The 18,844-nt window shown below is 38.3% G+C and overlaps 1 protein-coding gene across 3 annotated transcripts in view; it reads left to right on the forward strand.

Annotated features, from left to right (window-relative positions):
* Nucleotides 1-922: 922 nt before the first annotated feature.
* LOC139739331 (G protein-coupled receptor kinase 3-like) overlaps nucleotides 923-18,844 on the forward strand; it is a 116,698-nt gene continuing 98,776 nt past the window's right edge. For 2 of the 3 annotated variants that reach the window (XM_071649947.1, XM_071649948.1), the window contains exons 1-3: nucleotides 924-1,759; nucleotides 2,543-2,619; nucleotides 14,263-14,336. In XM_071649947.1, the coding sequence (XP_071506048.1) occupies nucleotides 1,647-1,759; nucleotides 2,543-2,619; nucleotides 14,263-14,336 (264 nt within the window). In that variant the 5' untranslated portion in view covers nucleotides 924-1,646. Of the gene's footprint in view, nucleotides 1,760-2,542; nucleotides 2,620-14,262; nucleotides 14,337-18,844 lie in introns of all 3 variants that reach the window. The other variant, XM_071649946.1, reaches the window with a different exon arrangement.

An 18,844-nucleotide genomic window follows, 5' to 3' on the forward strand; every position in this document is an offset into this window, starting at 1 on the left:
AGAATATGAGAATGACGCCAGTATAGCCATGGTGAATGATGCTGTAATTTGTTGTCTATCCCATACTGTGGCAAACAATCACAATACCATTATCATAATTATATCGAATGCCGGATATACCCTTGTTAAATCATTATTGCGTACTTGAGAAACTATTGTATACTTTTGGGAGAAACCAAACAAAGTCATCAGTATCTGTGTGACCCCCCCCCCCCCCCGAGAGAGGGGAGAGAGAGAGAGAGAGAGAGAGAGGGGGGGGGTAGAAGGATACCCAGATAAGGATAAGGGCGGGGCGTAGATGGGGGAGGGGTTAAAGAGCGCGTGTCATCGGGAATAATAACAAGATGCTTATAGTACTAGTACGTTGGCTCGTCAACCAGCTTGGGAGCGGTTTATAGCGGGACATTGGCACGGATTCCGCGGTTTGATGAATATCATTGAGGCAGGGGTCATGTAAAGGTCTTTGCTTGTTAACATCAACATTAGAGAGTGAGCGTTGCAAGTAAAAGATAACAGAATGTGTCTACCTCAAGCGATACTAAATTCATCGCGAGGTTTATCATGACCAAAGACAGTGAGAGTCTTTGATTTAATGGCGGAATAAATTCATTATCCCCATGCTCAGCTAAATTGTGCTATGGCGATAACCTGCCTTGGTGTAGTGACTCGTGAACATAAATTCGCAGGCAGTGTGCCCTCCAAGTACAAGGATGTATCGGTAATTTGTCAATGATCTGTATTGGCAACAGATGGGATTTAGTTTATGATAAAATACACCCGACACCACCGTTCACCATCGCCGGTTTACGATGTGAACTCGTTGGTCGCCCATAGCAAAGTGCTGTTTGTCGGCAAGGCGAATTTACACTAATTATGCGATGTTTCCAGCACAAATTGGCAGCACACGGGTCGCGCGATTGACGTCACTAGCTGTTGGTAGCCGAGCCCCTTAGCGACACTGACTCGTTCGTCCCGCTCGCTCTGGCCTGCCCGCCCGCTTGTCGCTTGGCTAGATCGCCTCATATTACGAGTGTAACCTGTGTAAATAGCGTCCTCATAATGCAACCTACGTAGGCTGCTAGCAAAACGTCGAGAATACACATGCAGTGTGCGTAAACGGGAACTCTGCACATATGCGCACTATACAGGAATCCCGGCCTCCGCTACGATTTCCACGGGTATCACGGAGAGCGGACGAAGCCATTGATTCCGTAGTGCAAGCTGACAGTACATGTCGGCTATCTTACTGCCTTATTTGCCACAAGGAAGGAACAGACATAGCCATGGCGGTGTGATACAGCTCAATTCGAGATTTCTGCGGCCAACAGTGCACCTTTCCCGGCGTTTGGATCGTATTTTTGGAAATTTCTCACCCTCTTTGCGACCCGTCGGGCTGGCTTCGCAACGCTTGGTACACAACACCGGCTTTCACGTAGTGTGTATTGGAGTGTGTACTCGTTACTAACTTACACGGTATACAGACGGGGCCTTGGACCGTACGTGGGAATAAATTTTGCAGGCTGCGAATAATCGTGAAGATCGAGCAGAAAACCGTGTATTCCCAACATCTCCGACAGCCGTTTCTCCAGTGTTTGTGAATAAGTCTACGCCTTCTACGGAATCGTGCGATAAATTATTCTATCAAGATGGCGGATTTGGAAGCAGTGTTGGCAGATGTTAGCTACCTTATGGCGATGGAGAAGAGTAAATCAACTCCAGCTGCCAGAGCGAGCAAGAAACTCGTTCTTCCCGACCCAAGGTAAACAAATTGTATTCATCATAACACAAAATCAGTCATCGACAATAGGTCACTCCGCTACGGTTACGCGTTTAAAAAGTTCAGGCATTGGGGGAAATAATTTTACAAAAGTCAGTTGCACTACTTTTTGCAGTAATTGAACTCTATTCTAATGTTGATTATATTGAGGGCCGAGGGTCAATATGTCATGGTGTTTTCATTGATATACTGCTCCAGTTGGAAATTAAAGTTCATCTCATTTCATTTTATGAGCATGTCATGTTTGGCCAGCATTACAGCAGTAGACACATGAATATGTTGATGAAAACATATTGTCATTTATAGGCTATTTTCCGAGACAAGAGCTTGATTTGCAAAATTTACTTTTACCATTTCAACATATTAACCCAGTATGAAGTAAAGTAAAGTTTATCCCATGAAATTATTATTTTAGTACCACTATCTAACACTTAGTGAATAGCAAAATATGTTCATCCATGTATTTAACCTTTGATCAGGTTGGCACACCAGCATATTTTGAATAGGTAATTACATCAAGGAAGCTCAGACTCCTTTGGACTCCATTTTACATCAAGTTTTGTTTAAGGATTCTACAATGGAGAGCATTGATTTTAAAATTTTGAATGATATAGATCTACCTTCTGACCAGTCTGAGCTAAATAGCCAGTAGTAATTAGTAATTATTAAAACTTGAGCTCATGTATTCTGTCTCCACTCTCACAAGAACCAGCTCTTAATACCGCTATACTTTGAATCACTGTTTTGACTCTCTCTCTCTTACAGTGTAAGAACAGTGATGTACAAATACCTGGAAGAAAGGAAAGAAATCACATTCGACAAAGTCTTTGGACAAAAGCTTGGTGAGTGTTTAAATAATTTCAGTGAATGAATGTACTGTACACCTTGAAAAAACATACACAAAAAACAAACAAACAAACAAACACATGTATCATCTTCGCAGCACTATCTATACAACAACAACAACAACAACAACACAAATGGCATCCCGGACATGATTTGAATAAACTAATGCCTGGGAATATACTTGAGAATGTAGACGATGCATCCAAGACAAGATGCCATGCCAAATCCAGAGTTAGACTCTTGAATTCAGTTTATAAGTTTTGATTTCACTTCTGCAATACTACTTGCTCTACAAGGAAACATACTCATGTGTATACACCAGGAAGTGTTGATAAGGAATAGTTTTGCTTCAATACTCGGTATTCAAGCCACCAAGGCTATGTACACTTGAAATCACCTGTCTGGCTTGCTCCCTGTCATGCTGTGATTTGCTAGATACATAGCGCAGCTGAATTACTTATATCATCTGTTTTTAAATAAAGTCCTAATGAAAATTGACATAAAGTTTCCTACAAATTACTCTGAAGGAAAGCTGATAATAATGATAGGTGATATCAGTGTCAATTGTTTATTGATTTAAATAGTTGGTGTTTTTTGTTGGCGGACAAAATTAACAAAGAACAAAATCATTTCAAATACTTGTATACTGTCCAGAATATCTTCAGGAGCAGAGATTTAACTTTATATGTACACAGAGATTAAAAGCATTGAAAGTTTACTTGTATTGCATTGAATATTCCCAACATGAAATGCTGCTAAGGAATAAGGACAGTGTTGATACCTGTTCCTGCATAATGATACAAACAGACTGGAGAATGTTGAACTGTTCAATTTTTAATTCAATGGACATATACAGTATATGTCAGAATTGCTGTAAATGTTAGTCATGCCGGTGAAAATGTCTGAACTATACACGTATATTATACAGCTGTTAATAACACATAAGACGTAACAGCAAATATACATGTACATTACCTTGTGATGAACCAGCCATCTTGCAGATTGCTGTGTAATATTGGAGGGCCCTATCAGCAAGCAAAGGCAGTCATGCACTGCATGTACAGTGTGTAATATCAGATGACCCCTTTGCAGTCTTTTCAATATTTGAATTGCTGTTATGTTTGCCTCACATAAATGATGAGCATACACTTTATCTGATGTTGGAATTATTGGTATAATTGAATTGAGGCAATTGTGTATGGAATTGTAATTTTCTAGATATTCCTAGAGAAATGTTGAACTTTTGAACCTTATTGCAATAGTACACTGCACACTTGCCCACAATTATTAAAATGCTGTTTGTGTTTTCTGTAACAGGCCTCCTACTAAAGTTACTGCCCAGTGACTAGATAATGGCAGCTCTTCTAGGTCAATCCCAACATACTGTATGGTTTTGTCAAATGAAGTACCTACTGTATGACATTTTGTTGATAATATTAGTGTGTGTGTTTGTGTGTGTGTGCAACATACATTCAAGTGTGAAAGAATGGCTCATTTTGAAAGTTGATCTAATGCTGTCAAAAACTCCTCTGTGTGATAAGCATTACCACTTCATGCTGAGAAGATAGTGCATACGCATATTATTACCAGCTCAAATTCCACTAGCTACGTATCCTACAACATCACTAGGTTTAATATTCTGTGTAGGCACTACAGAGAATACATAATTTGTGTCACAGGACACCAACAAATCTGACACTTGTTGCCACCTTGGTGATGATGTTGTTCACAATGGTATTCAGCTGACAAACATGCAAAGTACATGTATGTGTATGACCAGGCAATGGTACCTGTAGTTTAGCCTTGTTCATAGACACATGTAGCTCAGTTCAGGTGCTCGGACAGATTGCATCCAAGTTAGCCTGCGATACTTACATTTGATATGTTATCAGATGCAGGCTTGTGCAACAATTCAATAATGGGGAGTCAATACATGCCCATTTTCATGGTTTAAATCTAAAACATGCTGCTTTGAATCATTACCCTTGTCAACCTGTCTGATTAACTTTCACGTTTTCAGAGAGATTTTTCGACAATTCTTTAGGAATGTTCTTTAAACTAATGATTTCAAGTAAAACTTGCTTTAAAATGTGTTTTCCTTTTCTTTATAATCGACATTTTTTACAGTGAGTTAAGTCATGCAAACTCATGATTCGTATCACTATTTAAAAAATATTATGAGATACAGTAATTTTACAGAATTGCTGTTATTTTCCTTGGCATTAGCAGTATTTCAAAACCAATCAGTAGACAGCATTAATTTCACTTATATATACAGTGAAAATCCATTGTATTTCATGGAAATATGCAATGTTCTGAAGTTTCAGTACTTGTTTTGGGGATTTAAGGGGACCAAATGGGTGTCAAATTCTGATCTAGTGTATGTCTTCTGTAAAGCTTAAAAGGATAAAACATATAATTTGTAAGATGCATGTAGAGAGTAGCAACTACAATTTCATGACTTGACATACAATTTATGGGTCCTATTCCTTCTGTCATGAATCAATGATTGATCAGTCTCAACCCAAAGATGTGCCTGTAGATTAACACTTTTCCCCTATATCATTGCTATATTCGACATTTAATACTGACAGTGAGCACTGAGATGACCACTGAATTACTACACTTCTACTTAGAACTTCCCTTGCGTCACACATAGCAACCACTTTACATTACAAGGAAAAGAAAGTGAAGTCAATACTGTGCTCCGGTAATGTGAGATTGGGATTGTATGCCGTCCTTGTTGTATTGTGTCATGTGGAAAGGCTGTTTTCAGTTCTTGTTCAATAAGCACAGGGTGAAAGGACGATACACTCTACAGTGTACAATGCACAGAGGTGGGGAAATTTAGGTCTTCTTCTGATGAAAAAAAAAAAACTACAAGTAAAGTGAACATAAGAGGTATGATCTAAATGATAGAGGTTTGTAACTTATGAACAATTACAGGCATAATACTTTGAGAGCCTGTTGGGTGTGGTGTGCTGTGAGTATGTTAGAGAGAGAGAGAGAAAGAAAGAAAGTCAGCTCCAGTATTTGTTGGTACATATTGTACCTTGTACTTAACCCTATGTTACAGCATGCACACCCTTGCTATTTGTATTTTTATGGTGTTAGATAGAAAGATGTCATTTCCTTGTTTGTTTACAGTGAGAAAGTAAAACGATTATTCACATTTCAAAGAAATTTCTTGCGACATTCAGTTTTCAAGTTATCGTCTCATATATCAATGGACTTCCAGAGCCATCTACAATGTAGCGAGTGTAATGAGAGTGAAAACTTCAATTCTGATTCTGTCAGATTCACGAAAACACATTTGTGCCGACCAGAACCAGTCTGATTAAAACATAAAGTACAAGTTGTAGTATCATTCAACCCCCCTCTGTGAATACATTACTCAAGGACAGTACAGGGACATTAGGACAGTTTTAAGATAATACATGGGGTTGGGAATGGATTCCAGAAGGGTGTGAGTAGAATTGATGTTCTGAGCATGATACCCAAGTGCAAGTATTTATGTGTAGGCTAGGGCAGGTTGCCAATGGACGTCACATAACGTCAAAGCTAGAGGATTTATTGAGTGTACATCCATGTATCCAGGCTCAATTTCTTTCTGAAGGGTGAGAAACTGTATTTGCCTAAAGAGAGGCATAATTATAATGTATTCAAAAGAAAAGCATTGCCTGATTTCCTCTTGGGCTTGATGTATGTACCAAACTAGAGATCACCAAATATAGTAAGTGGCTCTTCATTGCATGCTGTGTAACTCGGCTTCAAGTCAGTGCACTTTTCACCTACAGTGTATTTTTTTTCCTTTCTTTTTGGCAGTGTGGCTTACAAAAAAAAATTATCAGAATGTATTAAAGGTATTATCTTCTGATGGGTCAGTATCACTTATTGCATGCCAAGCAGGATGGTGAATTGGAAGGGAATTGAGTATGATATGGTGGTTGAAATGGACACCCAGTATTGCAAAATGGGTAAAGTTGATATTTGTGTGTGAAGATGTCTGCATGTAGGAATGGTTTTTAAGAGTTTTGATATGATTAATGCTGTCATATAATTTAATATCAAAACACACTTACGTGTAATGTTGATGTCAGATGATTGATTTTTGGGGGTCATCCTTTTATTACAATGCTAAAAAGATAATTACACATTAGATAATGTAATATGCACAGGAATTGCACAACACATTTATTGTGATGTATAAACAATCTATGCTCAGAGCTGTACATAATTGTGCTGTGAAGAAGCAAACCAAGGTCAATAGATAATTTTTTTTTTCTGCTATCTGTTGCATAAGGGAAGTCACTTTCACCTTTGGTATCAAGGCCACGAGCTTGAAATGACGTTAGTTTAGCTCTATCCCATGATAACAGTGACGATTGTAAACAAGAAGGAGGTCCTGTTAGTAAGGAAGTTGTATACAATAGAGATGGCAGTGATCTACCCATACCTATCCATGGAGTTCTCTCTTCCTTCCTTCCTACAGTGATATGTGGTGTTATTATTATTTTTTTTTTTTTAGCTCATCATTGAAATTCAGGATGAACTGTGCACACACTGTCCATTGTATGGCAGGTAAAGCATGATGTCAGTCCCAAACCAGCTCTACACCAAGGCTTGAATCTATCTGAAGTCCGCATAAGTCTATACTTGTCACGACATTGTTGACCATTTTGCCCAGAGCTGACAAAGATTAGAATGGACAGCTCAGGCCCCTATCAGTGGCGGATCCAGAGGGGGATGCAGTGGGTGCGCGCCCCCTCTTTATTTTTTGGTTAAAACAAAAGAAATAAAAAGAAAAATGGGGGGGGGAGGGGAGAGGGGGCACATGCACCCATTTTAATTTTGTAAAGGCACGTCCCCTTAACGGAATTCCTGGATCCGCCCCTACGTGTACCTATTGACTCCAAGTTTTACTCCTCTGGCTTTGCTGCTATTTACGCATGTAGTTACTGCAGCTTGCACAGTTTTGTACCTTTTCAGATGAAAAAAGAAAAAGGATTTCATTACTCACTCAGGCAACCTTGATGTCAAGGTTTGGAGGGATATGGAAGAACACATACTTTGTACATGATAAAATGAGAAGAGACCTGACTCAATGATTTAAGTGAAAATACATTGTATATCATCAAAGCAATGCACTGGTATTTTACCAAATGCAGAGCAAGTGCAGATCTATGCAGTTGCAACTAGGCAGCAGTACTGTAGTCGAGCTGTAGGGCAATGTATGCAGAATACATTTCAGTGACTACATGCACACACACTGCAATTACAAGCAAAAGTTTGGTTTTTTTTTCCATCGAAATAATGTTACAATTCACGTGATTAGATAATTGTTGTTAGAGATGAATATGAAATAAATAAGATGAATTCATGTTTCCCTGACTAGCATTATTATGGGATGGTAGATAATCGTTGACTATTCAGTCTCTATTATTTTGTATGACAAAGCAAAGCAGCATAATAATACAGTATATTTTATTCCCAAAACACCTCCTTACATTATCACAAACCTCCCATTGTTGATTGTTCTGTCATATCAGAGTCTGCTCTGAAATTTTCGGCCATGTTCTGTTAACCGCAAAAGCGTCATATTCGAAAGTGCTGTGTGTTCCGCTTTATACGTTATACAGTTTTGTATTGCAAGGTGTGAAAGGGCATTGAGTTACATGTTTGTTTGCACACCCCCAGATGGGCTGGAGAGAGAACGGGGCTAATTGCCATCCAGCGAGATGATGTCGCACGCTTACATGCCAGCAATGTGTCGCCGAGTAAAGTAGAATGCCATGATGTCAAACAGGATAGGTTTGTGGGATTTTTATGAGAAAAAAAGAAAGAAAGGAAGATGGAAGTCCTACTAGAGATTGTAATGGCAGATCACAAGAAATCTGACATTTTTGCCTAAATTTTGTAAGTGCAACGAGAATGTCAGTGACAAACATTTTATTCCGTTGTGATTTTGATAGTGTGACAGTCTGGCTGGAGACATGTAAAGTTTTGCCATGTCATTTGCTGCATTTTGTTTTGTTTTGTTTGTTTGTTTGTTTGTTTTTTGTGCTCTAGGATGAAAACAACTTGCATGTTGTGAGAGCTTCAGCTCCTGTGATTTTTTTTTTTCCAGATATCAAACAATACTTGCTTGTCGTCTCAAATTACATTAAAAATGTTGAATGTTGGTGTACTGTATATGTACATATGTTTGGTTTTTTTTTATGGTGAATGATATTTTGTGCTCCTGTTAATGTGGGACAGAATAGCTTCATGGAATCGGCATTTGGTAATCAAGTGCAAATCATAACAATAAATCAAATTAGGAGTCAAATTAGAGTCAATCATGTCTACTAAGGGATTACAAACGGTCGTACTTGCAAATATATACATTTTAGCTCTCAATATAATGTATCTATTTCTGACGTGCTCTTCAACATTCAACTCGAGTGCCCCATATTTGGATGCTGAGATTTTCATTTCCTCTCCGTACATGACAGAACTGGATAGCATGATATTAAATAATTCGTCACTCATCTCCTTGTTGTTGTTTTTTTCTTATATTTCTCTCTCTTTCTGTCTACAAGATGAATCCATAGGGCAATGAGAAGCTGTCATTCAAACCACTCAAGCGTGACGTGATGCGAGTTGTGCCCCCACTTCCTAATCATCCAGCATGCATTAGGCCTGATTGGTGGCCAAGGATAATAGTTACAGTCAGCAGAGCAAATTGATCATGCACAAATTACTACCTCGCAATGAAAACAAAGGAAAGGAAAGAAACTGAAAGAGACGAACAGAGAAAGAGAGCTAGAGAGAGAGATGGAGGGTGAGAAAGAGAGGGAGAAAAGTCATGACCACATACCATGCAACTACAAATATCAATGTTTCAAAACATACGGGCCTATCTATTTTCTCTCACAGAAGATTATTGATGATATATGAAAGGAATTATGAATGACACCCCTTCCACAATATTTACTCAAGTAGGACATGCTCTTTTACCCAGGGCAGCCAAAACTTGCTGATATGCAAATGAAATAGATTTTTCCACACCTTCCAATTCTGTGCCTTTTTAAACCCATTGAGGACGAGTCTTGAGTATACTTAGGCAAGTGTCTATGGGAATTGCATGTTGTAGCAAAATCAGCCTGTCCTTAACAGGTTAAATACACTTTAGCCACATTGAGCAAGATCATTGCAAAGCCAGAGATGTCCTGAAATTCAATATCTGATCATTATTTGAAAGATGTATAGTTGATCTTCATTTAGCCGTAATTTCCTATTTTAAAATATAGCATGGAGAGTCTTATCAAATGCATTTCTTTCTTCTTCTTTTTTCCAGTGATGGAGGATTTACACGCCATAAATGTGCTTAATATCACTGTAAAAGATAAAACCTGTATCCTGCATGCAACACAACCCTATGATACTCGAGTTACATTGTACAAGTGGTCTTTGAAATGTATGTTTTTCAGCCTCATCATTATGAAAGCTGATCAAGGAAAGATCATCTTGGCTGTTTTGCGGAGTGTGTAACTGGATATATCACTTTTTCTTTGATATTATACCTTGGTTGAGGGGTGATGAGGGCTGGGGGGGGGGGGGGAGTAGACAGAGAGTACAGAGGAGGGCGAGGTTATGGGAGGGAAAAGAAGACAGGAAGTGACAGAACTGTTGTTGTATGTCTGGTCATGTATGCTTCTGGTACAAATCAGGAAATGAAATTTCAAGTCGAATCAGAAAAATGTGTCTGTCTGTCTGTCTGTCTGTGTGTCAAGGATGACTAGGGCAGGTACCTATGCAAAGCCAGTAATATATGACCGTCTGCAAAGTTTGCGTAAGGTATGGCTCCGCACATAATTTCTGCGTCTGGCAGGAAGGCATGTTGGCTCTGAGGGTAAGACGATAAAACACGCTCGGCTTTCATTGTCGCAGTGTATGCCATGCCTGGCTGTGTTCCTCCGGCCACCCCAATCTGAAATGTTGCGGTAGTGCGGGGGTGGATGGCAGAGAATGCCTGGTGCCTCTAATGCATGTAATTTATGCCACTGTGTATACATACATCTCTGCCAGTTTGTATTTACAGTAGGGCTGCCTGCCGAAGCAGCTAGGTATAAATTATGATGCCCTATTAAAGGTTTCTAATTCTTCCCCCCTTTTTTTAGTACTGTCATTGTTTGAGCTGCATGGAAATATTATCTTTACTGAGTAACAAATTCCAATTTCATTTCTAAACTTCTCATATACCAGAGCTCTTTAATATGTAGGCAGTATACTGTACACAGTAAAGGTCATTATAATGGTATCTAGGTCATACCAGAAAACGAGCAATAGTTTGTAAATGTACTATAAAAAACTATTAAGGGTACAGTATCTCCATTTGTCATTGTGTTATCTTCAGCAGGTATGTGCATGCTGAAAGCAGCATTCTAAATGTCATAGATACTGTGAAGTGATGTACAGTGTATTTTTAACCTGGTAAATCATTATTTCAGTTTCCCATCTGTGGTCCTTTGATAGTTTCTTGGAAACGCGCACATGTCCACTTCAGTATGTGTTAATTGCTTTCATGTTAAACAGAGAGGGCGGGAGAGATGAATGTTCAAACCAAATATAGATCCAAGCTAATGAGATGTCATATATTTAGTAAGTTGAATTATTCGTGAACTAGGAGTTCCAGACAATTTTGCAAGTTGTTAAATTTGTGATTATAGAGTACAGTAATGAGAAATGTAAACAATAACATGCACCTCAAATTCATGTCAGGATCAGAGCTAATGTTTTTGCATGTTTTCAAATTAGCAAATAGCACCCAACTTGCGAAATTTGCAAAAATAAAACCTCATGAAATATTTGAGCTCCTCTCAATAGAATTGAAAGTATCTTGCAAAAAGTAAAAGCTGAATCCTCACCTCACCTCAACCAATACTATACCATCCCTTTTAAACAATAAGGTCATTCTTTATAGCTCTTGAGTATCTAGTTTGAACCTCTTTCACTGACATAAAGAGAGATGTGTACATTTGTCTTTTTGTAAACAGATATTATACTTTGTACCTAATTTCGATGTGCTCTAAATATTGTACTAATCAAGGGTGCACTTTTGATAGCCTGCAAAAGTGTGAGACAGTGGCATCACTTAAAAAGTAATTACATGTTTAAATGTTACTTCAGAGACAAGTAACTTGCTCTTTTCTATTGCATCATATTGGCTCTATTTGTCAATATTTGAATTGCCTTTTTCAAATGTTGACTCAGTGCTACATGTACACTGTACACTTTAGAGCTTGTGTACAGCATGTACCTTACTCCCTGCTGTCAACACATGGCTGTGCAATTGATTCCGAGCAATAAAGTAAACAAATGGGCTGGAAAGGAAATGGTGAAGTTGAATGCTGACGTATATTGTATATGGTTTCAGACCTTCTCACACCGCCCACGACAATTTCTTGTTTTCTTCTCATCATATGCCAGAAAGGATAGCCGAGATTTCAAATTAAAAATACATACTGTATCAAGGTCTATGAGCTATTTTCACCTTTTTGTCTGTACCATAATGATAAAGATAAATATTAACAATACTACCAATGATGATAATAATGATTATCATAATATAACATTAAGAAGGAAAAAACAATAATTATCTTTAGTATTTAATACACATATTTAGTATTACACATATTTAGTATTATACATAAGTGCAAATACTAAATATGTAAGCAATACTCTACTGTGCTCAATCGTGCATAATGTTATTGACCAATCATGAATGCTTTACATATAGGCTACACTCTAAAAAATGAAATGGTAAATTGAAATTCTAAATGTTGCTACTCTTCCAACCTTTTTGTGATATTAAATTTAACATTTAACACAAGGTTGGAAGAGTGACAACATTCAAAATGTTGATTTACAGTTTCATTTTTTAGAGTGTAGGCCCATATAATGCACCATTCTTCATTCATTATGAAGTATAAAAAGCTGTAGTGGAGTTCAGGATTATGATAAGAAGGTTGGTTGGTTGATTGGCCAATGTGTGTTCACCCCCTCCCCCTCCCCCCAAAGGGGGAAAAAAAAGGAAACGAAAGAAAAACAGTCTGCGATGAGGCCTAGGGTTACAGAAGTAGGTCACGGAGAGACAGGTCACTTGTGTGAAACTATGTTCAGTGGCTCAGCTACAGTTGTAGCTCTACCTCAGTTACAACTCATTAGGATGCCAGCATTCACTTTGTGCGCCCGTAACATGCACGAGGTGCGAAGTGTTGAGGTGCTCGGTCACAATATTCAGCTGATGTGCTTACATTTCTTACAATATCATGCTGGTATACAGTGCCTTTAAGAACAAGAAAACATGACTCTTGAACCACTTTGGTCTCACGCCCTCATGGTCCCAGCCCTCTTCCCACACCACTTCCTGTCTCTTCGGAAGCTGTTGATATTTTTCCAGCTATCTTGTTTTTTTTTTTTTTTTTCCACATCTCTCTTCATAGTCTAACTTTACCCCAAGTGTCCAATCATACTGTAATGCTTATCATGCCAGAAGAAGTACACCCTTATGGACTTTGTGTATATTATGCGATGCATGCTCGTGACTTTGGCATGTTGAGAGACCTTAATACAGTAGGCCTGCGACACAACTTATAGATATTCATACGTTAACAGCTAAAACTACCAAACTTGGTTAAACTGAGACAAGAGTAGATAGCAGTTTTATACCTTTGCTTGTATTTTGTCCATTTATGTGCATAGCATTGCTGAAAATCAGCTATTTAAGCTGCAAAAATGGCTTTTACCATGTTGCAATGAAAAAATTTGACATGTTTTTATTCTTTCTTGGTCAGAGAAAGACAAAAAATGGAATAAGTTTATTCATGGTTTCTTGTCGGGAGCAGTTTTACACTATTTAAACTGTGAGCGAGGCTGACCTTTTAATTTATAGAACTTTCACTATGTCCTCTGAGTCTCATACAGGCAGTGAGGGGAAATACACTGTATATTGTGTATCATCTGTTAGTCACGCAAGATATGAAGGACAAAAAAAAAAAAAAAAAAGACCAAAGATCCCCGTCCTGTGAATGTTCGTGTTTAAGATTGTGAAACTGATACAAACTAACGGATACTTATGTGGGTATGGCTGCATGTATCCAGAGCCTGTTAAGTTTGCATTTTGATTCTAGCTGTGATTTGATGTATGATTGATGATGATGTATATGTATGTTTGTTTTTTTTTTATTTTTTTCTGCTGTATTCAATGAAGCATACCTTCAAATTCAAATTGTGTTCATGGGTTCAAATGATAATTGCGTTTATGAGTTCAAATGATGATATTACATGTCCACTTGAAAAAAAAAAAAATGCATAAGGAAAAGCATGGCTTTAGGTACGTGTATCAGTCCATGTATCAAATTCCAACATTAAACTTTATGATTAATGCACAAAGGGACAGAACTTGCGTCAATCATATGTTATCAACCTTTGGCAAGCTATCACCATATCAAGTACAATATTCATAAAACATATATGGGAACATAAATTATTGAATTTGTGTTGAATTTGTGTCACATATTTGGCTTGTGCAATATGTTATTTATTCTTTGACTCTGTATTCAATCTCAATTTGTTTTCTATTTTCCAACACACAGGATACCTATTGTTCAAAGACTACTGTGAGAATTGTGCCGATGTTCAAGTACAGCAACTGCAGTTCTACGAAGCGGTAGGTTGCAAAATTATGAAGTCAGAATTCATGAATGTAGTTTTAGAGCTGGTTCATTGATTATGCATTTTCAAATGTGTAAAAATGTATAGATTTGACAAATAACTTGGGCCAACAGACATCCAGTTGGGAATGCACGCAAACATGTGCATGTGGAAGGTACCTGGTATGCTTATTTTGTACATGTTTTAGTCTGTGGACTAAATTTGTACCATGAATTTGATTTATAGTAGCTTTGTGACTTTGGACCTAAATGTATCTGCTTTCCGTGGTGATCATACCATGTCAAACATTTCTTTTATGTGTTGAACAGGATGTCGCATGATACGTCGCGTTGTGAAGGCACAGTGACATGTATACATGAAGGTTTAGTAATTTGTATCATGTCTACTCTTAAGTGTTGACCCCGCAGTGTCTTATTATTATGTTGGATACCGACGTTTGTGTTTGTTCTGTTTCTAGGAATATGACATAATTTTCAACTATGACTGCAAAAATTCCATTAGCACTGTCGCTTTCAAGGAGGCCATACAGTACAAATGAAGAGCATCATTCAGCACAAATCATGCCAGCTTCTTCTTCACACTTCTTTTCATGAAGAAGTTTGATTTTTTTTTAATTAGCAGAATATGGAGTACAAAGAAAGAAAATTATGTATTATTACATTTCATGGCTAACTTTGAGCAGTGCATTATAATTTATAAATACCACATAATTTTTGTGCAGAGAAAGTTATGACATACCTAACTCACATGTCAAAGATGGCATATTGGGTTATGACAAAATGGCTTATGTACAAGTATGTGTTACTGGGGATACAGTGACAATTGTTGGAAAATACCTTCAATAAAGATTTATAGAGAGCATACACCTATCAAGCTTGCTGGCTGCAGTGGGTGAAGGTAATAAGAGTTTGTTGAATGGTGAATTTAAATCTAGGCCGATTCTTTTGTAAGTTGATACAGAACATTTTTAACGATCTGCTGGTAGCCCAAATATACATCGTCTACGTCTGAAGTGCATTATTGCGCAATGCATATATGGCTGGATGATATCAGATTTTCTTGGACTATGTGTCTGCCATCCATGCCATCACTGGGCCCATTCACATCCTAACATTATCACTTTTGGGACCATGATGCAAAAATCAGTTTTATTTGCGATGGTTCACACAGCAGCAAAACATCAGTATGGTTTGGCTACAAGCAAAGCACCTCAAACCTTCTGATCTGTGGATGCCCAAACAGCCGGAGTTGTGCTTTTGTGTGCAGTTCGCATACACTGCACAAGTCAAATTGTCAGTGTATGTGTTAGGCCTACCTTAGATATCAAAATGGACTGATTTTTGCATCCCATTATAGATTATAAATGATATTTGTGTGCATGTCTGCATTGCAAGAATTGTCCGTTGTACTGTACGAGCTGAAATTTTCGTGGTGGTTTTATTTTCGCGAATTTCAGGAATCGCCTTTGAACTGCGAAAATAACAACATGCGAAAATAACAACACGCGAATAACTAAGTTCAGTTAGACCCTCGCAACAGTGAAATTAACAACACGCGAAAATGTCCTCCAAGTAGCAATTCGCGAAAATATCTGTACGTGAAAATTTCAGCTCGTACAGTATTTCACGCTGCCTCACAGAAATCATTATTATTGTGTTTGTGTGAACAGGCCTAATGTCTGGACCTTAGCAACTGACAGAGGAAGAACAAATACCACCAGCAATGTTTTTCCATCTTTGGCATGTCTTACCACTACTAGTGTGAATTAAGAGATGATATTCCTGATGTGCAAGTCTTGTTAATCTGACTGTTATGATTAATCCAGAGACAGCACTTGCTGTTGGATTTATAATTGGTCCATTTCAGTTGATGCCAATATCTTTGTTGTCTGTGCTGTCCTGATACCCCCACCCCCAGTCATTCCCAGATTTGTTTACACTGAGGGCAGTTTCAGCTGTCAAGGGCCAATTTGTCTACTCCAAATCCAGACTTTCTCTAGTTGGAATTTGACCTCACTTTGACCCCTCAAGAGGACAAGTATCTCCCAGCCGTGGCACACCAGGGGCTTTCACACTTACAAAGAACTTGTCAGTAGACAGGTTCTTTCTGAGCACAGTTCATGCTAATCCATTTATTTCTAATTAGTCTGAATTACTGTTCCCTCTTCTCCCAAAACAAAACAAAAGCAATGAAACATGCCTGCAGAGTTATGCTTGGCCAATGCAGTGGCGGTTTGGAGATGCTGCAGTCAAGTTTTGCTTGTGTCTAGGTATGCATTTGTAATCTGAAAAGTCTGACATTTAGCTTGTGATTGAGGAGGTTTCAGTAGTAGCTAGCTTGACCTTGTATTCACTTCCGTCATTGGAGTGTTTATGTACATTTGCACTCTTGATGTATTAAAAATGTATAGAGAGTGACATATTTGTTTGACAGACCATGAAATTGTGACAAGGCTGTTGTGTGGGAATTACTGGGATGTTATTTGTAGTTATTTTGGGATCAGCAAAACAACTCATTTCTGTGTCCAAGCATTAATTTCCAGTAAACACATCAATGACCAATAAATTTCAGAAATGTGAATTATAATTGAATGTGTCCTTTCAAAAGTGTGAAACCCTCATAGAGTGCAGATCAATGATGCTTCTCAGCATGTACCACCCCCCCCCCCCATTCAGTGAAGACATATCACTTCCAGATTCCTGTAGAAAATAGATTGATAAATGGGGGAAATGAAAACTGATTTAGGTCAGAGGAAAAGAACGACTAAAACCTGAAAGTTAAAGTGGCATGAGGTTCAGGTAGGGCCTGAAAATTTGTGTGTCAATCTGAGACATAAATTTCTACATTGCAAGATAGCGTGGATGTCTGTCAGTGATGTTTCCTGTTTCAAGTACAGGTATTGTCTAACCCATGTGGCATGAGAAATGTGGTGGAACGATGCAATGTTGTAAAAATGTTTGTTTGTTGGATTTCCATCTGAGAAGATGGCTCGATAGCACATATTCAGCTACACTAAGCTGGTCTTCCATGGGATCCAGTTGGATGTGAGGCGGGACCACTTCACCGGGTTTAACACCCTGCTCTTTGCGATGAATGAATGAATGAATGAATGAATGAAGCAGGATCTTTTACATGCATGAGTTGTGACTCTCTCATACATGGGACCTCCATTTTATGTCCTATCCGAGGGACAGAGTGTTTTGCCTGTTGCTAGAGGGAACAGTATGATTACACACAACATTGCTCAGTCCAGACTCGGGTATCGAACCCGGGTCGCTTGTGGATGGTGTGCCGTGACGCAAAAAGTTTCTGCAGACTGTGAAAAAAACCTCATGGTAGTTTTTGATAAAATGTACATGCACCATGGTAGTTCTTATAGTAAAGTTAGCTCTCTGGTGACTATATTCTGGCAAATTTGTTTCAAAGACTTTAGTAGGTAATGTGAAATCCTTGATATTTGCAGAACAGCTACATAATTATTATTCCTTAAATCATGAGCCTAGAAATTTATTGATTGTGCGTGTACAGTATGTATAACCCTTTTACAGAATCAGCAAATTGAAGCAAAAACTTGCAGGAGACTTTGGTGGCTGTCTGACAGCTTGCCTTGATCTGGGGGGCATTTCATGAAGCGTTTTGGTCGGATATTTTTCAGACAAACTGTTACAAGCTACTAAAATCCTTACATCTGAGGGGCATTTCATGAAGCGTTTTGGTCGGATATTTTTCTGACAAACTGTTACAAGCTCTCGAAATCCTTGCATCTGATTGGTTGAGAGCAAATTTGTCCGACAACTTTGTCGGACAAAATGCTTCATGAAATGCCCCCCTGGGGGGCGTTTCATCAACGAGTTCGTCGCAGGTTTTCACCGACAAATTTGCCATCAGCCAATCAGACGCAAGGATTTACACTGACAACTGTTAAAAGCTAATGAAATCCTTGCGTCTGATTGGCTGATAGCAAATTTGTCGGTGAAAACTCAGACGAACTCGTTGATGAAACGCCCCCCTGATTGGCTGAGAGCAAATTTGTCCGACAACTTTGTCGGACAAAATGCTTCATGAAATGCCCCCCAGCTCCTGCATAGTAAGATTTTGGAACACAATCATAACTCTGTAATAAATAAACTGTAAAATGCAAATTTCACTAAAAGTCATACTCAATCCTTGTTTTGACCAAGTATCTCCCAATCCTAATAGTTACATTATATACTGTATATAAACCTGAGAGGTTAGCCTCATGGATGTTATTGACAGGTAGGTTTAGCATGTACCTCGGTTAATCATGGGTTCTCTTCTAATAGCACAAATGTTTTAGTGTGCATATAAACATATAACAGTGGATGTGTATGATAGGAAGTTACTCTTGAAAGAGCAGTGTAGCTTTTCAGCAAAAGCCCCAGTGGTAGTTTTTGATAAAATACACATCACCATTTTTACTTGAAACTGATCTGACGGTGTTGTCTTTCATGTCATGTAAAACGGCGGCAGAGTACAAATGAT

This window comes from Diadema antillarum, unplaced genomic scaffold, assembly GCF_040938485.1.
Source record: "Diadema antillarum isolate AM-2024a unplaced genomic scaffold, OU_Dant_1.0 seq00000796_RagTag, whole genome shotgun sequence".
NCBI classification, from domain to species: Eukaryota; Metazoa; Echinodermata; class Echinoidea; order Diadematoida; family Diadematidae; genus Diadema; species Diadema antillarum.